The sequence below is a fragment of the Cupressus sempervirens genome, chromosome 3 (assembly GCF_028749045.1).
Source record: "Cupressus sempervirens isolate cs-2001-9-10 chromosome 3, ASM2874904v1, whole genome shotgun sequence".
Classification (NCBI taxonomy): Eukaryota; Viridiplantae; Streptophyta; class Pinopsida; order Cupressales; family Cupressaceae; genus Cupressus; species Cupressus sempervirens.
Window position 1 is genome coordinate 29,740,593 of NC_143120.1, and position 23,663 is coordinate 29,764,255.

Sequence of the window (23,663 nt, forward strand, 5' to 3'; positions counted from 1 at the left end):
GTAGAAATAAAATCAATCTCATATAACCGCAAAAAATTAAAATATATTTTCTATATATTAAAGATAATATATTTTTATATTGATAAATAGTATCTATTGCACTATCTTTTTTATTAAAATGCACTATCATTTTTCTTTAATTTCATACATTTATTATTTCCCCTTCACATATGTATTCTTCAAAGCTACTTTTAAATAGGAGAGATCAATAAAATTATAATTTTAATAATACCAATTCAAAGTATTCAATTTGCAAAATAGACAATTCTTCAAAGCTACTTTTAAATAGGAGAGTTGGGTAAAATTATGATTTTAATAATACCAATTCAAAGTATTCAATTTGCAAAATAGACAATTTTTTTGATTTACTGATAAAATTACAATTGATATTTTAAATGATAGTTGAAATTGTAATTTAGATTCATGATTATTAGACTCGTGAATCATTGGGTTAACTTTTTGTGTCTCACATTTGTGAAAAAACTTGTAGTCTAGGAGTTTGAAAGCAAAACAAGTAGACATGTCAAATTAGTTTGTATTTATGTTATAATAAAGGTAAATTAACACATTATTATATTCTCATTCAAAAATAGTACGTGTCATCCACACATGTGACCTTCTATTAATAAATACGTGTACTGTTTATACATTGTTCAAATATTACTTGACTATATTTTACTATAGACCTAACCATTGCATTCCAAATACTTACAAGTAAATGCCCAAAAACATCACAACAATACTTAGTCTAAGACAAGTACTAATAACAAATAGTCATGCTACATATGTATTCTCAAACTCCCGAGCTTCCATAAAAAATAAATCTTAAATTCTTAAAACTTACAAACTTCCATAATATTGTATTACCATAAGAACGCGATATGCAAATTACATAAAAATAAGAAAATCTAATATATTCACATATTCATGATGTAAAGTAAAAGAAACATGCAACTGAAAATATTAAAATATGCCGGCGATTTTGTAACATGAAACTCGGTTACTCGTGGATATGGGTTTTCAACGAAATGACCAATCAAAGTCTTCACAGAGGTACCCAGTTTCTCATTATTTTGCATTTTAAAACTTTATTGAAATAAACAGGTCAGACGGAACTTCAGAATAGAAAAAAGCATCTGTACACTATTCAAAGACTACCATGGTGTTGAGTTGTTTTCAGATCCAGATATCCGAGGTACAATCGCCTCCTGGATATCTCATCTCATGAGCCAGGGCGGGTCCTTCTGGTTCAGACTCAAAATCTACAAAGAAATTAGGGTTTATTGTAAGTCCACCCTTCACCGTGTCACAGTCTATCTGCAACATATGAGAGCCCTTCTCAATCATTTCCGGGTAGAATTGACGGTCCCAAGCACTAAACAGTGAGTTTGTCACATAGAGGCGTTTCCCATCTAAACTGAGCTGAATCATTTGTGGCCCTCCCCTCAAACGCCTACCCTGCAATCACATTCAGTTTTTAGTTAATCACTTCAGCAAATCTCAAAATAAACATAGTTGATGGATCCTTACAAATGATTAAAATTTGTGTGAGATCCTCTCCTCAAGAAAACTAGAGATTAACATCCAGTTTGCGTCTATAAAGCATATGAATTTATGTATTGTGCATGTTTTGTGATAAAGGATAGAATACTTACTTGAACATCAGGAACATCAGATTGCCACTGCTCTCCATCTTCTTTCTCAACTACAACATCACTCCCCTTACGAAGTAGACTCCCTACCCATACTTGGCCAGTCAATACAGGCTTTGCAGGATCTTCAATGTTGTACTGTCTAATATCACCATGCAGCCAATTCACAAAATAGAGAAATCGATCGTCCAAGGAAATAAGAAGATCAGTTATCAATCCAGGCATCTCTGGCAGAATCCAGTTTTTAACTTTCAATGGTGCCACTGATATCACAACCTGAAAACAAGACCACATATATGTTAAAATTCCTTGTTCAATTAAAAAAAGGAGATTTTTTTTACATTAAGCTGATTTCTCAGACAAAAAAGGTATCCGCTCCCCCCTCACTTCCCTCCTCCCACCACCTTAGGAATAAATGCATTGTTTATTGTAGAAAAGATCATACTTTTACAAAAATTTACTTCAAAACTCTATGCAAATCTTCAGCAACAGTACTCTAAGCATGCCCGAACCCACCCTCTACACATTCCCAAAAAGAAAGCAATAATAATATATAAACCATTACATAAGCATTTATCATACCTCATGGTCCCAGGAATCATCTGATTTCTTGAAAAATCGAACCATATTGCTGCTTAAAGCACATCCTACAAAACCTGTATCTCTAGATGGATCATGAAGAAATCTCACCTGCACAGTGTTATGTAACCTCAGTCACAAAATTCGTGGAACATAAAATGATCAACTGCCATTAACATTAAATCCCATTTGACAACGCTAGAGCACCTTATAGTTCAGTTTTTTTAGTGTTTTTTGTCCTCTAAGACAATAGTTTGCTTATTACTATCAATTAAAGAACCTACAGGAGGGAAAAGCAGAATTATTTCATTTAATTTCATCTTTTGAAAAGAACTGTTGTGTATAAAGAACTGTTGTGTATTATCAGTGAACGTGTCATAAAAGAACTTCCCCTTCTCAAGGAAAGCACAAAAGGCATCCGATTCCAATTTACCCTACATGGTTTTCCCACTCCTTCAGGGATGTTATCATGGATGTGATTTTAGCATCTTATAAAAAGCTTACCTCCAATGGTATGAGCCCTTCATTACCCAGATCAATTGTTTGTTTTAATGTACCATCAGGCCAGCTATAAACAAACAATTGCTTTCCATATAGTCCATCTGAAACATGTTGAGGATTGAATCCTGTTGTAAAAGCTACCGGTGCTCCCCAGGATGAACTAATCATCGTCTTGTGGCGTGGTTGGTACCAAAAATCATAGCCAAATGTGGGACTATGACCTTTTTTCTCCCACCTGAAGATATATTAGCAATTAATCATTAATTTTCAAATGTTCAATACTTCCTGACAAGACATATAACCCAAATCACCTCTGAAACCATCTCTGATTGGATAGGCAACAGAACACCAATAAAGAAAAAAATTATCAAGATTTACCCCATACTAAAAACAAAAATATCTGTTATTTGATATAGAAAAATACTATTAAGTAGCTTCTGACCACAGACGAGTAAATAATTTATTAAAACGGCTTTGGTAGCTGGGTAAATTTGAGTTTTTATGTTATACTGGACTCATCAACCAAGTATAATAAAAAGTAAACTATATTATGTTTTAAATTTGAGAATTATTTATGATCTCAGTGTGGCTTTTGAGATGAATGAAGTACGCATCCAGCAAATACAATGCTCTTAAGTGGTTTGCATTAGAAGAAATCATAACTCTTGCATACAAGACTTTGTGTTGGCAACTAGTTGTTTTGTATCATTTATTCTTGAACTAGGTTCTATTATTTTGGGATTGAAAGGATGCTCACCAGCAGATATTTTGTGTGTTGTTTTTCCTTTAATTACACATGCTCTTGCCTTCAAAATGGATTACAAGAGGGATACAGTTAAACAAGTTTGTTAGGCCTAAAACTTAACTCAGTTGCAGCTGCTTTCAGTTGGTTTGGTCTTTTCATCTGAACGATACACCTACATACTTGCTATTGAACAATGTCTAAGGTTCTAGGTTGTACTTTTCTCTATGCATTTCAATGACGATATCCAGCAATTAAAAACATTTATTTGATCAGGACAACCAAATCCTGATTTTTTGGATAAGAAGAGAAGCTCCATGCTTGCAAGAGGTCAGTTTGTTATTTAACAAGGTTATATAATATGCCTTTAGTTTTTATTTTGTATTCTCTGGATAGACATCACCAGGTATTCTGTGTAACATCTTCCCTTAGCCTGCACATGTTCTTTGGTGTACACAGTAGCAACTGAAAGGGGGTCACATTATAAGTAGGTTCCAATCTAATTCATAGAAATCTCAAGTATGCCATCATCATTGATAAAAAAGTTTTTTTACCGAAAATATCAACCCTGATGGGGAAACTGAATATTAAAAATAGTCCCAACGTTAATTTGATCACTCAATAGCAAACAAAATTCCTTTGTTAAGTATATGCAATCTGCATCACTAAAATCTGTGAACTTACCTTCCTTTTACATTCAAATCTGAATCTAAAATAAGGAAGCCATTTCCCTCTGCATTCCCATCTTTGTCTCCAAGACAAGAGATTAAAATATCACCACTTGCAAGACAATGAGCTGTATGTGGATATGCCAGCCCAGTCTTGGAGTAAATAATTTCAGGTTCAACAACCTTGGAAAGGGTTGGTGCTCTTGGATCCTCTGATGTATCAATGGCGTAAATACGGCCCGATCTGCATTGTCAAAGTTTGAGATTTCAGAATTTCTGCAATTTATAAATGATAATTTTTACAGAAACATTCTCAACTTATAATTTCCAGAGATTCAGCAAATATATAGAGAATATGTATATTTTACATGCATTAGTACAAATTTCAGCATGCAGTGTAAAAATGAACCAGGAATTCTTTCACAACTGAAGACAGCAAGTACAAATCTGAATAACTGAAAATGAATCTAAGATCTTATACCATTATGGCAAATACATAGATGAGAAACATATTTTAACATGTTTCAAGCTAACTTACACAAGTGAGGGTAAAATAAGGTAACGCCTCTGTGCAGAAGCATCATCATGGCAAGAGCTACATGCATTCCATCCAGAATGGTGTAATTCATCACCTAAATGAGTCACAGGCAAGCGATGCACAATCTTTGAATAAGTTGGAGATTCTGGATCTACATCTACTGTGGCCAAATAGTCAGGCTTTCCTCTGCCAGTTCCTAGAAAACATTAGAATGAAATGTTATAATAAATTCCAGTAATGCATTAACCAATACAGTAATTGGACTAATGATATGCTCTTAAAAAAAATCCTCAGTACAGTCAATTTGAAAGCATTATCAAGCTAGTATAAGAACAGAAGGAACTTAAAAATCATTCTTGTATATTCAAACAAAACCAGGATATTTGGTAAAAAATAAAAAGCAAAGGTAGACAAAGCGCATGTTACCATACTTAAAATCTAGAATATGAAAACTGTCAATTATATGCAAGAGAATTCAAGCAGATTACAGTGCTTGACAATAATGAATCTGGAAAGAGGAAATCCATTACAGAGCTAAATGGAGAATGATATAGCAGGACAATCATGTGTCAGTACAAAGAATCTAAGTGGTTTTGATATAATTGGAATTGAAATCTGTATGTATTTTATATACTTAAGCAGGAGAAACATTTATTTAAGATACGATAACAATATGGGTGCATGAAACTATAGAGTCTTCTTTCTCAATTTTGTTGCAAGGTCACATTCTTTTGTTTATGGTGGACATATTATTTTAACTTGGCCAGGTTCTCTGTTTGTGTTAATTCATGTGTTTGACCTTTGGTTGCTTTCAAGATTTGATTTTCAAACATCAGTTCATTCATTCAATTTTGATGTCAGATGTTGGTAAAGTTGATAGGCCCTTTTCATCAGCTTGCACATTACCAAAGGTTGTCAGCACATACATTCAGTTTTTGTGAGTAGCAATCATTTGTTCATCTTTTAATCCCACAGGTAATGCACTCTCAGGAGATTTCAGTGGCATGGTCAAAAGGCTATTGCACAAATTGTCACAAGATTCTCATGTCATTCTGCAACAGACCCTTCTCCTTTTTACTGGAGCATTGAGCTCAACAAGCAATGAAGTCAACAAAGGCACATCAATCTCCCACATTCTCATTAAGTTGTCAAAACTTAAGAGATCTCTAGAATAGCCAAGCCATTCAATGCAGTTCTCATCCAATAGTCAATGCATGCTCATGGGGGTGGAAGAAGACTAAGACATTTTGGTGCACCAAAACTGGTTGATAGGTAAATCAGGTTAGCCATCCTATGTTGGGTCCCCTTTCTTTCAACCATTCAGTCTCCAGGAAGCGAACATGGTAATGTTATGATCCTAATAGCATACATTCCTAACTATTAATTATGTATTTACTATTACTACATCTCATATGTTAATCATGTGTGGCATGGTTAACCCTAATATAAATATTGGATGATACACTAATTCCTCTTTATTAAGATGAGAGGTAGATCTCTACATAGTCAAAGCCTATATATAAGGACGAGGTCTCTATTCCATGTCATCTATTATTCAATTCATATGTTATTATCTGAATATTCTGGAAGTGGCTTGCTAAATTTCCGATCTTTGTTTTGATTTCTAAGAAACCTTGTAACAGATAATGTGATCAGAAAAGATACGTGGTGAGCTCATGCACTCTCAATCAATTGTTGGCCAATTTAGCCCTAAGCTGGTTTGCTACTGGTTTAAGGATTCATTTCTATAGAAAGGTAGGATATCCACATAAATTTTTCAAGTTGACCACCAGCCTTTTGTCGTTGGCTGAAGGATCCTTAGGTGGGCTGAAACTTCCTAAGAGCAATTTTTTGAGGCAGGCTGTTGGATGTATTTTGATCAATGCTAATGATTTGAGTTTGTGCAAGCATTCTTATGACGTCTCCATCACATTTTTCTGTCTTTTGTGGAACTGACATTCATTACTAGTAGATCCCAACTGTCGTAAGTTTGAACTCAAGTGCATACCAAATATCATGAGATGCAACAAAAACAAGCGTATGGACCAATTCCTGTAGTAATCCAGCAAACAATCAATAGCAAGTCCCATACATATCCAAGGCATTAATTGACCTCTCTCTGTTAGTCATCTATTAGGCTGTTCTATTTTAGAAAAAAAAGACTTGTATGCTCTGTTGTTTGGCTACAGTGTATGACATATGCCCTGTCCGCCTACTTGATGAGCTCTAGAAATGTGTTATTTTCTCAGATATTTTACAAATACCAGTAGCCTTTGTTGTCACACCCCTCCGAGATGCTCTACATTAAATAGTGGTTTAAAACACTGTGCCCTGAGTGGTCCTCGTTTAACATTAAACAGTGGAATTACAAATGTGCCCTAAATGGTTTTAATGAGACCAAACCGTGGTTTTTGCAGATTGTGCTCTAGGTGGTTTCCAGTTTTATTAATTATGCCCTAAAAGGATTCTGCATGAATAAATTTATGATTTTGAAATATTATTATTTGTAATGATGGTTAAGAATGAACTTAATTTATTTCCCCATAAAAAAGAATGAGCTTTATTTGATTTTAAAATGTCATTATGATTAATCAAGTTGGGTATTGGGTAAATTTAATTATAATTGCATTTTTATTAATTTATCATGATATGATAACAGACTGACTACTATTGTGGCAAGCGGGTGCAGGATTGAAGCGGACCCAAAGGAAAGGAGTGGGGGAATGTATCATTGGGAACGAGGGAAAAGACTTGGTAATGGCACCTAGACGGACTGGTATTGCGGAGAAAAGATGAGTACCACAGGAGATGTTTGGTCACCTTGTCAGATCATATTTCTAGTAAGAATGTGGAATGGATATGTTCATCTTTACCAATGATTAATAGACATGACCCTGAAGTCAAATCGATACCCCCAATTTGCACCCTCCAGGATACTTCGACCCTGTCTAGCTTGTAGATGTTCCTAATGACATTATTAGGATTATCCTAAAGTGAAATTAACAAGTGTTGATTTAAAATATGTATGTTTCTGCACTCGCAGTTTACACTTGTATTTACATGTGTGTTGTTAATGGTTGAACCCACAGTAGAATTACCCACACATATATAAATAATAAATATACACTGTGTGTATATTTTGACTATATGAGCATATATGTTTTATATTGCCACTTGCTAGCACTAAAACACCCAAAACTTTTATAATATAATTCTCATCCCAAATACTTTAATGAAGAACATTACAGTGTAATACATAGTGGGGCACTAGGTAATATTGATGAGAAATTGAATTGCCAGAAAAAAATTATCACTCAATTAAGTCTTTTTCAATTGTGTCTAACCCGCCACCTTTGGATAATCCCATTGATTAAATTCTTTGGTTTATGGGCAAGATGTCAAGAAAGCTTGGCTCCATACATTGAAATTTTTTTGGGAATCATGAAGGTAGGGGAATTGATCGAGAGAAAGGGAATCTGATTTTAAAACTTTAGGAGAACTGATCTATACCATGCAGATACATTCTTGAAGCACCTTGGCAGAAATAGCGTGCCCACTAATTGTCAGTTAGGGAAGCACCTCCTGTTGATATAATGAGGATGAGAAAACAGTTTTGCACAGTGGCTCTTCTTTCTAAGTTACTAGTTTTGCATTCTACGTTGATGAACACTATCGTGGACCTAAGAAAAACAAAGGTTCGCACCTTGGGCAGCTTGGGACTCAGCTGGGAATGATACTTCCAGAGCTTCTTGTGGGGAAGAGCTAATACAGACCTTGCAGTCTCTCAGTCAGCAAGTCCAGGCACATGAAATTCCAATCTCTTGATTACTTTCTTTTGAATTGAATGAACTCAAAAACTCTAGTTGCCATTGTAGTTTTCGTTTATCTCCCTTACATTTCTTATTGTTGGAATAATGTTTATTTAATTGGTAGTAGGAATGCATGCACCAGAACATTCCACTTACCTCATGAAGCTTCTTTTCTTGAGGAATATGTAAATTAAAAAATACAGAGAACTCTCTAGAATACTTCCTTCTTGTGCTTCTCAAGAGATATCTAGAAATCTCTATAAGCTCTATAAATAGAGCAATCCTCTCAGCTGTAAATGTACGAACAAAAATTATAGTGCTTTGTTAATAAAGTGTGCATCTTTGATATCGTCAATCTTATTTTTGCTGCTCTCTTTTTACTCTGTTTTTTCTCTTTGTGCTGCTGTTATAAAAGTTCATCATGGTATCAGAGCTGTTTCAGTTTTTTGGGCTGTGAAAATATGCTTTCTTTGGCATGAATCCTTACTCTTGCAGGCTGTAATCTACAAGTGAGCAGCAATTTATTTTGGGGCAAAAGAAGACTGCTGTAAAGAGAGTTTCTATTGAAGAAATTGGTGAGAAATTTTCAGTTTCAATTTGGGCATTAAATTTTTTTTAATCTCTTTCATTCTCATCCAAAAAGGAGAGAATTTTACAATGGAATTTCTTGGTGTTACTTTGCCTACAGTTAAATTAAATGGGAAAAATTATTATGATTGGGTATGTCATATTGAAATCACTCTAACTCTTCAAAATTGTTATGAAGTTGTGACCGGTAGTGAGCAAAGCTCTGCAAATCCAAAAAATATTGGGATAGAAGGGACAAGAAAGAAGCAACACTAATCGAGCTTACACTTTCAGAGGAGGTTTTCCAAAAGTTCGTAATGAGAGAAGCGGAGTCAAAGTAGGAGAAATTTTGAAGGATCAATATCAAAATTCAGGTGATGTATGGATTTTATCTCTCACTATTGAGTTACATAATATGAAATTATCAAGCTCACAAGAGATAGTCCCACATTTAAGTGAATTAAAGGAAAAAAAAATGAGCTTGCTTCTCTTGGAAAAGATATAGATAGAGATTTTGTGCAAATTATACTACACAGTCTTTCGTGATCTTATCAATCATTTATAAGGAGATTAGATATAGCAGATTAGTTAAAAAGTATCAAGTCCGAAGAATTGTGTGCTAAGTTAGTCCAAGAAGAGAAAAGACAAGTTAAAGAAAAAGAGTCATATGATGGTGAATCTCAAGCATTTGTAATAAAGGAAAACAATAATATAAGAAGTCACAAGATAATCAATCTAAAGAAAGAAATTGGAAGTATAAAAAATAAAAGTGTTTCTCCTATAGATTATAATAGAAGTAAACGAAAATGTAATTATTGTGGCAAGATGGGTCATAAGGAAAATGATGTTTCAAGAAGAAAAGAGATATAGAAAATAAGGTAAATAATTTTCCAAAATTTGGTGATTTAAAAGAAATGTATTTTGTGTTGCACTTAAAGAAAACAATACTTTCAAATATGATTGGGTTATTGATTCTGGTGCTACACAACATGTCGCACAATAAGGAACAATTTGAATCAATAAGTGAAAATACTATAGAGAAAATATATTTGGGAGATAATAGTGCTTAAGAAGTTAAAGGGACTGGTTATGTCAAGGTTGATTTGTTCAAAAATGTGAAGTTAGTCCCTGAATTAAAAACAAATCTACTTTCAGTATCTCACTCAAGGATATAAAATAGAATTCTACAATGATAAGTTCTTGATCAAAGATGTCAATGATAATTATAGAGTTATTGGAATTGGTAAAATGGAGAATGGATTATATAAGTTTCAAGAGTTTACTTCTAAATGTGGAGACAAACATGTGTGCTATTGCCCAATATGATGATATGAGTAGGTTATGGCACAAGCGTTTGGGGCATGTCAATTTACAAAGTCTCAAGCTTATGGAGAGATTACAAATGGTGTATGGGATTCCAAAGATATCATCAAATCCAAAGGCATGTGAAGGATGTGCAATGGGAAAACAACATGTGGAAAAGTTTCCCACAAGGTAAATCATGGATAGCAAAAAGTCCTCTACATCTAGTACATAGTGATGTAATGGGTCTTTTTAAAACACCTTCAATTGGAGGTTCAAGGTATGCTTTCACTTTTATAGATGATTATAGTAGAAGAATTTGAGAGTATTTTCTACAAAAAAAATATTAAGTGTTTCAAAAGTTTAAGGAGTTCAAAGTTTTGACTGAAAAACAAAGTGGAAAATGTTTAAAGATAATAAGAAGTGATAGAGGGATTGAATATATGAATAAGGCCTTTTTAGAGTTCTGTAAAGAACATGGTATAAAGAAGGAATCAACTGTCTCTTATTCACCCCAACAAAATGGGGTTGCTAAAAGAAAAAATAGAACTATAATAAAAATGACTAGGTGTATGCTTCATTTTAGAAATCTAGAAGCTAAATTTTGGGCTGAAGCAGATCATACTACTGTATATATCTTGAATAGAACACCTATTAAGATAATTTTGAACATAACACCAGAAGAGGTATGGAGTGGAAGAAAGCGTACAATATCTCATTTTAGAATTTTTTATTGTAATGCATATGCTCACATTCCTGATGAAAGAATGAGCAAACTTGAAAGGAAGAGTGAAAAGTGCATAATGGTTGGATATAGTGAAGAATTAAAATGATATAGGTTATACAATCCTAAAACTAATGAAATCTTCATTAAAAGAAATGTATGGTTTGATGAAGATGTTAAGAATGATAACTCCCCAACATTATCTTTCTTTCCAATTTTGATTGACGAAGAAAGTCTACTTCTATCAATGTTCAAAGTCAAGGTGTGCAAACTACTACAAGAGAAGAGACTCAAGTCAAAGAATCAAACGAAAGTGATAATGAAAATCCAAGGAAATTTAGAAGCGTCCAAGAAATTTATCAAGAAGGTCCTAGAAATATATTTGTTAATTGTTGATTCCCAAAACCGCAGATTGGAAATCCAAGAGCCTGCCACTTCTCCGATAGAATTCCGCAATTAGTTTTGGCCAACGAATAGGAATACTTCTCGATTCCCCTACACTTCAGGCTCCGCTACACCTAGGCAGCTAGACCTTCTCCTCAAACCTGATCACTTGGTTCAAGCTTTTCTAAAGAGAATTTAAGCTTTGGAGTTCTCCGTTGGCAAGGTCTTTGAACTCGATTAAAATGAAACTAAATGCTGAGTGTTTGAATTGAATGAATTGTATAAGGTTTTAATAATGGATCTAATACTTGTAGAAGGAATATATAGATTTTCTGACTTCAATAATAGAAAGACTAGTGCCTCTACTCATCCGGGCAATAGAGTCAACTTTAGTGAATTTTTACATACAACTTTACAATGTTCCATGTACTTATACTTTCAACAATTAAATAATCAAGATGCGACAGAGCAAATATATATGCAATTTTAAATTGGTCTAGATTGAACTTTAACTCTAGTAGAGAGACAAACAGGACACAAATATGGAATCAATTAAATATTTCACAAAATCCATGATGATCAAGCCTAAGATGCTAAATGACCATGTCCACTTATTTGACATTTAAATTGTATACAAAATTCCAAAAAATAATTACAAAGGACAATTCATTTGTAGTCTAAATCTCCATGGCATTTAAAAATAAACAAAAGAAAGACTTTATTTTATCATTAAAATAAAATAATTGAATTTATATTACAAGTCATATTTAAGCCCTTATTCCTTCATACAAATAAATATAAAATGCTTCTTGTTGAGAATATGTCAATGTCGAATATTTCTTGTTTTCTTCTCTTATAAATGATGGTCTATTTATATCTTGAGAACTAAAGAAGTGTGATCCTTTAAATTAAATGTGATCTCTCTTCAAAAGTAAATCACATCTCCTTTAATAGTAAATATGTCTTAAAATAATCAATAATTACACCCCTTTCCTAAACATTGAAATTCGACTTATGTTTTCAAATTGCCATCGATTAACTCCTAAATTCTTTTGCAATCCTGAATATCTCGCAATTACCAAAATTTCTTTAAGTCTGTATTCTCCATTAATGCCTAACTTAACGTGAATGCTATTTATCACCATATGGTCATGACTGATCAATGGAAACCTAGAAAACTCATTTTCAAAGATCCTTCGAATACCTTTATTTGCTTTGTGCATATTTGGTGGCGTTGACAAGTTTGACATGGGTACATGGTGTCTCCATCTAGGTTATGTATTCGGATTAATATCTATGTATGTTGGAGATGCCACTATTTGAATTTTCCGTATTTCCTCTCAATTACGACAATATACAAGTGATGACCAAAGATCATTTTTAGTGTATTTCTCCACACCTATGGCTTTAAATTGCAATTGATAAGGTGTGAAGACATCATCATTGTGCGCTCCATACCTCCACAAGCCCATTCTGTCTAGAGTATTTGATAACTGAATTCAAACCTTTGCATCGTTATTCATTTTGAACTGCATCCATACGTGATGGTTAATAAGAGTCTCTTAGGTATATATCTTGTATTTTCATTAGTCCCATGATACTTCTCATGAATTTGGAGGTTGACTGGAATCTATATTTCGTACCATTTCTTCAAACTATGCCATCAAATCTTCCACCTGTTCATTTTGTCTTTCATTAGACATTGGATGAATGATTCTCCAAAAGAGTTCTGCTCACTTGATATATGATATGTGTTTGCCATGATTACATCTTTCTAAAGGGAGCAATATATCCTTGGGTTCCAAATGTTTAGACTTTCGATGTTTTTCCATAGTTGTGCAGAGAGTTGAATGTGTACTTCTGTCTCAGCTTAGGATAGGAGAATGGTCAACAATTCTGTTTCTGTCCATTTCATTTTCCAGATTATAATCTGCAGCCACAACATTGCTTAGAAACTATTTGTATGTCAATCAGTGATTTGGGAAGGTATTGAGAAGTCTTTAAGTCTCCAGGAATTGGTAGTGCATATGTGTGAAGCCAAGGAACCCTTTAATTTCCTTGTGTTCTGATTTGTACAGTAGTAATAAAGGATGTAACATTCATGCTCAATTCTGATATGACTGTGAATGGAAATATTGATTTTCAACCCAATTATTTGTGCATTGCTTTCTTTTATTTTCAATTCCATATATATATGGCCTATAAAATGCAAACCACTATTATATTCCATCATATTTTAAAAAAAAATTGACTGACTATTAGACACTGTAAAAACTGATCCTCATTTCTACATGACATCATATATGGTGTACTTACTAGCAGCTAGAACCATTAATTATCCAGGCCTTTGCAGAAAGGGGAACATGTAAGATGCAAATGCTTGGCCCAATGTGGTATACCCACAAATGGTGAAAAATATTCTTGTTAAAAATGTTTAGAATAATAGAGGGAGGGTGGTGGTGAATCAGTTACTCAAGTTGTATATGTACCACTTAAACTATAAAACATTAAACACATCAATGTTCTATTGATCCTACTTAACTTGCTGTTGCTCGGTTTGTACTATAAAAATGTCATAAAATTTACTTGTATTGCATAATGAAAAACATTATCACATGTAAAACATTCATAAGACATTCATCACAGTTTGACACAAGGATTTTACATAGAAACTCAATTTGGGAAAAACCACTAGAAACATGTCAATCTTTTTCCCTCTTTTAAAGTGACCTTTTTTAGGAGCCAACGTTATTAAAGGTTTACAATACACACTATTAAATGTGACTTGGTTAAATGATTTAATCACCCTATTTGGTGTGGCCTTGTAAGAGGACTTTAATCATTCTATTTAGAATGTCACTTAGTTAAAGGATTTACATTGACTGTTAAGTCTTCAAAAGACTGTTAGGTCAACCTCTATTAAAAGGATTTCAATACAAATTGCCTACGATGATAAGAAAGAAAATAGTAAGTTTTGATCTTTGTGATTACAACTCACTTTTTCTAGTTAAGATCTCCATTTAGTCCTTATATTGGTTCACTTCACTAATAAGCCTTTCATTGTTATTACTAATCTTGATCTACTTGGACACCCTTCAAGAAATCAGTCTACCAAGGTGAAGTTGTGAGGAACAAAGCTAGACTGGTATGCAAACGTTACTCACAAAAATAAGGTATAGATTGTTGAGATCCAATTGAAAAGATCATTGTTGAGACAAATTATTGAAAGGAGATTCTCAAAGAAGACTATGTGTTTCAATCATTGTTTTGTCATTAATGTCAAACCTGCTCTTTGCTGGTAAGACAATTTCTTATAGGATTCAAGTACTATCACTTAGTTGATTGATGAAGAGGATTTGATTAATAAGAGACAACAATAGCACCTAGAAGGAAGATTGAGTTATGATTATGTAATGAAGTACAAAGATCTATTAAGATAGTGATGACATGATATATTGATAATCTACTTAAGGTTACAAAGGCTAGTTACATTTAGAAAACTTAGAAGAACAAGTTACACAAAGTTTGTTTGCCAAGCTTGACTGAGTGGATAGTAGGTTCCGAGAAAAGATAAAGCAAGCCAAGCAAAGATAAAGCAAGCCAAGCAAAGATTTAGTTGAAAACGAGTAAAAGTTCATTCTAGTATATGCCAAGCAAAACAGTTGATGTCGAGTAAAGTTTAGTTGATGTCGAGCACCAATAAACTTTAGTAGGTGTCTAGTAATTTCATAGTGGATGTCGAGCAATGCAGTATGTGCTGAGCATCAGAAGGTTGATAATGTCGAGATGTTGCATTATTTAAAAGATCAAATATTCAAAGAATTTGAGCCAACAAGTTTGTTTTCTTAGATTTTGTGAACCAGGTGAAAGATAAGATTGATGAGTTGGTGGCACAGAATTTGAGGTAAACTATTTTAAGGAAAATTCAAAGTGGATTCTAGGAGAAGTTTCTAGAAGAGATATGAGATATGGGGTAGATACATTGTATCCTACCTAATCCATTCAAACCCTAAATTTTGATGATGGAAAATGAGCAGGAAAATATCTTAATTTCCTATTTACAGGAATGTCTGGTCATGAAGCAAAGTTGTCATGTGCAAGAACCTAAGGGAGACAAAGAGTCAATGGTTTTTCTTTATCAACTGACCTAAGAGAAGAGTCTTCTATGGCATGTTAAGAAAGAAGGCTTAAGGAGATGAATGCTTGAAGGGTGAACAAGCTATCAGAGCTACAAAATATTAAGGCCAAGGAGAATTGAGGACTGGACAGAGATCTGTAATCTACAAGAGAAGTTATAAGTTGTATCAGATTAAAGCTCTACTGTTACTCTCTTACAATTGTATCAATCTAGGGTAAATCCTTTGGATTAAGGTTGACCTAACAATCATTTTTAAATCCTTTAATTGGGTGGCATTCCAAATGAATGGCTTAAAGTCCTCTAACACGGCTCACTACTAATAGGGTGATTGAAATCCTTTAACAAGGTCACATTTAACAGTGTGTATTGTAACCTTTAATAGGGTTGGCATTTCACAAGGCATCACTTCATAAGAGTGAAAAAGGAGTAGCATGTTACTAGTGGTTTTTTCTGAATTGGGTTTCCACTTAAATCATTTTTGTCAAGTGTGTTGATGAATTTGTTATGTTTCATGCTTTACAAGTTTATTTGATAGTAACTTGCAAGTTTTAAGTGATTGCATAATATTATGGATGCATGTATGAGTATGAATGTTTTATGGGTTTACTAAGCTATGAAAAGTTTTATTTATACATATGGACCTTGGATAACTGATTCACCCCCCTCTCAGTTATTCTAAAGTATTCCAAGATTGGCATCAGAGCCAAGTCGCTTGAAGAGAACTAGTGAACAACCTCTTCATTAATCAACTAAGTGATAGTACTTGAATCTTATAAACAGTTGTCTTACCAACAAATAGCAAGTTTGACATCAGTGACAAAATAATGATTGAAACGCAGTCTTCTCCCTCTTAACAATCTCTCTTTTCAATCATATCTCAACAATAGCTTTGGTAACTTTTGTTGATCCAAAGGCTAACCATAAAAATGTGGAAGTTATCATTAACAATGATTTGCAAAATGGGAATCAGATTGGAGAACAAAGATTTGATCCTAGAGTAGAAGGAAGAGTTGAGTTGACGACCTCTGAACATAATGGCATAGCAAAGAGAAGAAACAGATCAGTAACAAAAGCTGCAAGAGCTATGTTAGCTGAGAATGAAGTATCTAAGATGTTTTGGAGGGTGTATGGGTTTCATAATAGATGAAGATAATCACACCATTGTCCCTTTCAAGGATACTATATCTATTCTAAAGACTATCTATTCCATCATGAAATACACTTGAATTGTCAACCCAAGGACGTGGCCGTTGAAATGGGTCAGCACAATATGTGCACTAAGTTCCTTTAAGAGTCTTAACACCTATGCTACAGGAAAACAAAATGCATGAAAAGAATCTATGCTAGAGCTATCAGATTTCCACAATCCATCAATGTTGTGATTTGTTTTCTAGATTTGATTGTGTCAACAATTTTTTTACATCAACGTTTCGGATCACACTCCATGATCCATCATCAGGATGCATGCAAGAGAAGAGAAGGAGAAAGGATCCTGGGTTGTTAACTACTTTAGGATCATTTTCCAAAGCTTTCTATAGTTATTTGTTGTTAGCCCAAGTATGTTTACTATTCTGTATCAGTAGCATAGATTCTATTGTGATTTGTTTTCTGGATTTGATTGTGTGAACAGTTTTTTTTACATCAACATTTCGGATCACACTTCGTGATCCATCATCAGGATGCATGCAAGAGAAGAGAAGGAGAAAGGATCCTGATGATTGTGTGATCCTTTCTCCTTCTCTTCACTTGCATGCATCCTGATGATGGATCATGAAGTGTGATCCGAAATGTTGATGTAAAAAAAACTGTTCACACAATCAAATCCAGAAAACAAATCACAATAGAATCTATGCTACTGATACAGAATAGTAAACATACTTGGGCTAACAACAAATAACTATAGAAAGCTTTGGAAAATGATCCTAAAGTAGTTAACAACCCAAAACATCCACCATGATCATATCAAATCCTCTTCATCCTAAAGTTGTTTGGACAGTGGGTTTAGCTGCCTTCCACAACTCCTAACAGGGTTGGAATCTCCTAATAGGGATTCAAAGTCTCCTAATAGGGACTCTTTGTACTAATTATTGTAATAGACTCCTAACAGAGTCCATCCTCTAAAAGAGAATATTCATATTAATACATCATTTTGTGTGCATCATTCCCACCAAGGTTTTCCCTTGGGTCAAGGGTTTCCCTAGTCAACATATATGGTGTAATTGTTTATGTGCAACTCTTTATGGTTGTTCACTTTGAATGGTCAAGATTGTTTTAAGGGGTTAAATGTTTAAATTGCCATATAACTGATTCACCCACCCCCCTCCCCCAAGTTATATTGGTGGACTATTGTTTCTAACAATTGGTATCAGAGCATCAGGTCCTTAAAGAAAAAGTTTAACAATTTTGGGAGATCCATGGTGAACATGTTCAGAAAAGAAAGTTTGAGATTTGATGGCACAAATTATGATAGCTAGAAGGATAAAATGAAGACTCATCTTTTGTGCATGGGTCCAGGATATTGGCTTGTAACCAAGGCACCTAAAAATATTGCAGAAGAAGATAATCTTGAAAGCTGTAAATACCTGGAGCTGTGAGGTAGCAAATAATGATTGAGCAGATGATATATCTGAGGTGGTTGCAATCATACTTGTTGAGGCTATCTCCAACCCTGATGATGTAGCAGTCTTAGGTGGAGAATGAGGAAGGGAGGCTATGACTTGTGCTGCTATTATCATTGGATCACTTTCTTCATCTCCTTCCTTATCTTCCTCTTCAGCTTCTTCCTCTTTCTCTTCATCATCATCCTTCAGTGCCTAATAATCTTCAACATCAAAAGTGACACATGGAGTGTTATCTTCTTCATCATCATCACTGTCGTCATCATCATCATCCTTGATCTCTATGGGATCATCACTGGGCTTGTGTAGATGATAGATGTTTTCCCACATAGATGTGGCATCCTTGACCACATGCTTAATTTCTTTTATCAAAATCAGACAAGTATGAAATCTCATCATCATTTTCTCTTCATTCTTTTTCATAGCTGCCTTAACCTCTGCATTTGAAAGATTTGGTGGCAGTTTTCTCAAGGTTTGCTCAAATATGCCTTTAGCTATCTGCTTAGCTGATTGCCAGCTAACCTTGACTTTGTCTAATAATACTGTAGGAATTTGTGAAGCAAACTGATCAGGAGAGAATTTCCATCTTCCTCGTTTATCCATGATCAGATCTTCAACTTCTTTTTGTTTTTCTCGAGTCCTGGATTCATGCTTGAGTGCTTTGAAATTATTGATTACAGCACCTACTCTCAATTGATTGAGTCTTTCTTGAAATGTGGGAGGAGGCTTAACAAGCACAACTTCACTATCTCCTTCTCCTTTCCTTTTGGATCTCCTTGTGAATACAGCTGTGGAGGCCTTGGGTGGCTTGGTAATAATTACCTTGCCCTTCTTCTTCACTGGCTCTTCCTCCTTTTCAGATTCCTGCTCTTCTTCTTCAATTGCAATCTAAATAAATAAACAAATTTAAAGAAAATTTGAAAAAAACCCTACAAAACAATACAAAAACATATAAAATAATACAAAAAGAAGGCTAGACAACATACAATGTGATCGTGATCTTGAACTTCGATGAGGAGGAGGCATATTGATGATGCGGGTGGCAAAAATCTTCAATTTGCTCAATTCGTGTACGTGTTGTGAGGAGAGGAAGTTGGAAAATGAGGAAAAAATGAATGGGCTGTGGGTTTGCAACCCATTTATAATAATTTAGAGTTTTAAAAAGTGCGTACGTGCTATAGCATGTACACGCTATTGAAAGTTAGAAAAAAATGGGTGTCCTCTTTTTGGCACCACAACTTGGTGCACTTACCCACCACTGATGTGGCTAACAGACTCGTTAATAACATGATAAGAGGTTAATGAGGTAGATAAGAATCCCTTTTTGTCAAACTATGCATATCCTTGTACACCTAACATATTAAGGTTGTTAAAGAAGTGGAGTGCTCTTATCAATCTATGGGCATGTCAAGGAGATAACTGACAAAAATATGATAAAAAAAAGCATGTAAAAATCAACATTTATAGATCATAAATTCTTTAGGAAATCCCTTTCCTCATTCCTCAGTTCTTTCTATCCTCCATTCATAGATTGTCAAGTGTAACTTCCTCTTCTGCAAGTGCTTTTGCATGAAGATGATGGTATATTTTGTAAATCTCAGAACTAAAGGTGGTAGGTGAATTAGTTAGGGCAAGAAGTTAGTTTCCTACCTAAATGTTAATGTCAATGTTGAATATTTCTTGTTTTCTTCTCTTATAAATGATGGTCTATTTATATCTTGAGAACTAAAGAAGTGTGACCCTTTAAATTAAATGTAATCTCTCTTCAAAAGTAAATCACATCTCCTTTAATAGTAAATATGTCTTAAAATAATCAATAATTACACCCCTTTCCTAAACATTAAAATTCGGATTATGTTTTCAAATTGCCATCGATTAACTCTTGAATTCTTTCGCAATCGTGAATATCTCGCAATTACCAAAATTTCTTTAAGTCTGTATTCTCCATTAATACCTAACTTAACGTGAATGCTATTTATCACCATATGGTCATGACTGATCAATGGAAACCTGGAAAACTTGTTTTCAAAGATCCTTCCAATACCTTTATTCACGTTGTGCATATTTGGTGGCGTTGACAAGTTTGACATGGGTACATGGTGTCTCCATTTGGGTTATGTATTTCGATTAATATCTATGTATGTTGGAGATGCCACTATTTAAATCTTCTGTATTTCCTCTCAATTACGACAATATACAAGTGACGACCATAGATCATTTTTAGTGTATTTCTCCGCAGCTATGGCTTTAAATTGCAATCGATAAGGCGTGAAGACATCATCATTGTGTGCTCCATACCTCCACAAGCCCATTCTGTCTAGAGTATTTGATAACTGAATTCAAACCTTTGCATCGTTATTCATTTTGAATTGCATCCATACGTGATGGTTAATAAGAGTCTCTTAGGTATATATCTTGTATTTTCATTAGTCCCATGATACTTCTCATGAATTTGGAGGTTGATTGGAATCTATATTTTGTATCATTTCTTTAGACTATGCCATCAAATCTTCCACCTGTTCATTTTGTCTTTCATCACACATTGGATGAATGATTCTCCAAAAGAGTTCTGCTCACTTGATATATGATATGTGTTTGCCATGATTACATCTTTCTAAAGGGAGAAATATATCCTTGAGTTCCCAATGTTTAGACTTCCGATGTTTTCCCATAGTTGTGTAGAGAGCTGAATGTGTACTTCTGTCTCAGCTTAGGATAGGAGAATGTTCAACAATTCTGTTTCTGTCCATTTCATTTTCCAAATTATAATCTGCAGCCACAACATTGCTTAGAAACTATTTGTATGTCAATCTGTGATTTGGGAAGGTATTGAGAAGTCTTTTAAGTCTCCAGGAATTGGTAGTGCATATGTGTGAAGCCAAGGAACCCTTTAATTTCCTTGTGTTCTGATTTGTACAGTAGTAATAAAGGATGCAACATTCATGCTCAATTCTGATATGACTGTGAATGGAAATATTGATTTTCAACCCAATTATTTGTGCATCGCTTTCTTTTATTTTCAATTCCATATATATATGGCCTATAAAATGCAAACCACTATTATATTCCATCATATTTAACAAAAAAAATACTCAAAAAATTACAGTTCCATCACTAACTATGCTCTTATGACTAAAGTGATGTAGGTTGACACTCCAAGCGTGTATGAAGAAGCAAAGGGAAAAGATGAATGGGAAGCTTCTATGCAAGAAGAATACAACTCTTTGATAAAGAATAGAAAATGGGAATTAACAACACTTCCAGAAGGAAAAAACGTTGTTGGTTGCAAGTGGACCTATAGAACAAAGTTCACATTAGATGGAGCTATTGAAAAATACAAAGCAAGGTTAGTGGCTAAAGGTTTCTCACAAAAAGAAGGTATAGACTATACTAAAACCTTTTCTCTAGTAGATAAGATGACTTCCATTCGTACAATAGTTGGTTTGGTTGCAAAGGTTGGCTGGAAAAATTTTCAAATGGATGTAAAAAGTGCATTTTGCATGGTGACTTGGAAATTTACATGCAACCACCACTAGGATTTATTAAATATGGTGAAGAAAATTTGGTGGAGCTTAAGAAAATCATTCTATGGTCTCAAGCAAGCACCAAGGGCATGGTACTCCAAAATAAATATGTACTTTCTAGATGTTGGATTTAAAAGAAGTAAAGTTGATCTAGATGCATATGTAGAAAATAGTGATGATAAAGTTGTTATCAATGTATTGTATGTGGATGACTTGATTATTATAGGAGATCACATACATGATATTGAGATAACTAAAGATCAACTCAAACAAGTTTTTGAAATAACAGATTTATTTCCGCCTTTTTCTTTCCCACAAACCAGCTGTCTCTCCAATTAGCTAGTAGAAACCCTAGACAGCCTTTTGGATCTTAGTGTAATTTCTTATTTCAAAAGACTTTTCCTTCCTAGTGAGCCATGGTTCGGCAACATCACTAAGCACTGACGCGTCACCTAAAATATCAATCTACAAGTGAATCCCTCATGGCTTCCAAAACAAATATTCATTCCCATGTTGGAATTATGCTTTTAGGGTTTCAAAAATACACACCTTAGCCTATTTCTGGATTTACCAACCTTGCAAGGAATTACTCCAACCGTTCCCTACAATCTATATGTCCTCAAAAGAGGCTATAGCATAAGACTAAGGGATAGGTTACAAATATATATATATATATATATATATATATATATATACAGCAACCTTGCAAGGTATTACTCCAACCATTCCCTACAATCTATATGTTCTCAAAAGAGGCTATAGCATAAGACTAAGGGATAGGTTACAAACATATATATATATATATATATATATATATATATATATATATATATATATATATATATATCATAATCACTTGGAGACAAGGAGACTTATGACTTTGGAAATTGGTACTGGTACTAGATTCAGCCAATTTTCAAATATAGGAGACGGAGGTACTTGGAGATGGCAAACCTTATTTAATGTAATTTATTAATTTCCAAGAAATGTCATAACATGGAGCTTTGAAAACAAGAACGGAGAGGTTTATGTTTGAACATTAAAACCATTGAATCAAAATATTAAAGCCAAAATTCATAGCTAATTTTCAAATATATATATATATATCATAATCACTTGGAGACAAGGAGACTTATGACTTTGGAAATTGGTACTGGTACTAGATTCAGCTAATTTTCAAATATAGGAGACGGAGGTACTTGGAGATGGCAAACCTTATTTAATGTAATTTATTAATTTCCAAGAAATGTCATAACAGAGCTTTGAAAACAAGAACGGAGAGGTTTATGTTTGAACATCAAAACCATTGAATCAAAATATTAAAGCCAAAATTCATATCACTAATACTAATAGTAATGGCATTTAATACTGTGTCCTATAGAGTCAAATATTTCAAAACTCACACTAAATATATCTGATTTTTGCATATCACATATGATCATATCAGATTATCATTATTACAATTTCTTTTTCTTTTTTTAAATTAACAATATTCAATCCCCCAGCCTTGGTATGTCTGTGAGCATGATTCATGGATTCAGCCAACCAGGTCTTCAAAAGGCAACATCTTGAAAAACATAAACTTTAAAAGAGAAAAGAAAGAAATGCTCATTGAAAAGCACTTAGAAAAGGAACTTGCTTCTCAAAACAAAGAAAATTATTTTATGTTTACCCACATGCCACTTGGCTTTGAGCTTGTAATTTAAACTTCTGCATTAGAACTTTATGTTCCAAAACACCATGCTTTATGCTCTTCCTTTGTAACGTTTAAGCACATGTCATGTCATATCCATATTTAATACTATACATGTGTATTTATCGATATCCATATTCACGCAACATAGTAATTTTGAACAGTATCTTTCTACTACAGAGACTAACATGTGTACTTTGAAAATGATAGCTACCACAGAACAA

At 33.9% G+C, this 23,663-nt stretch overlaps 1 protein-coding gene and 1 long non-coding RNA gene across 2 annotated transcripts in view; one reads left to right on the forward strand and one right to left on the reverse strand.

The window, feature by feature from the left end:
* Positions 1–888: 888 nt before the first annotated feature.
* The window catches only part of LOC149564611 (selenium-binding protein 2-like), a 38,181-nt gene continuing 15,406 nt past the window's right edge, over positions 889–23,663 (reverse strand). Inside the window, exons 3-8 of the mRNA XM_089818160.1 lie at positions 4,681–4,876; positions 4,159–4,386; positions 2,736–2,967; positions 2,235–2,342; positions 1,656–1,928; positions 889–1,458 (exon numbers count right to left, since the gene is read on the reverse strand). Of these exons, the coding sequence (XP_089674286.1) occupies positions 1,177–1,458; positions 1,656–1,928; positions 2,235–2,342; positions 2,736–2,967; positions 4,159–4,386; positions 4,681–4,876 (1,319 nt within the window). The 3' untranslated portion in view covers positions 889–1,176. The remainder of the gene's footprint in view (positions 1,459–1,655; positions 1,929–2,234; positions 2,343–2,735; positions 2,968–4,158; positions 4,387–4,680; positions 4,877–23,663) is intronic.
* Positions 7,146–21,899, forward strand: LOC149564612 (uncharacterized). Its single transcript, XR_016361866.1, has 4 exons — positions 7,146–7,520; positions 8,985–9,064; positions 9,256–9,435; positions 21,361–21,899. It is a non-coding gene; the product is annotated as an uncharacterized LOC149564612 (long non-coding RNA).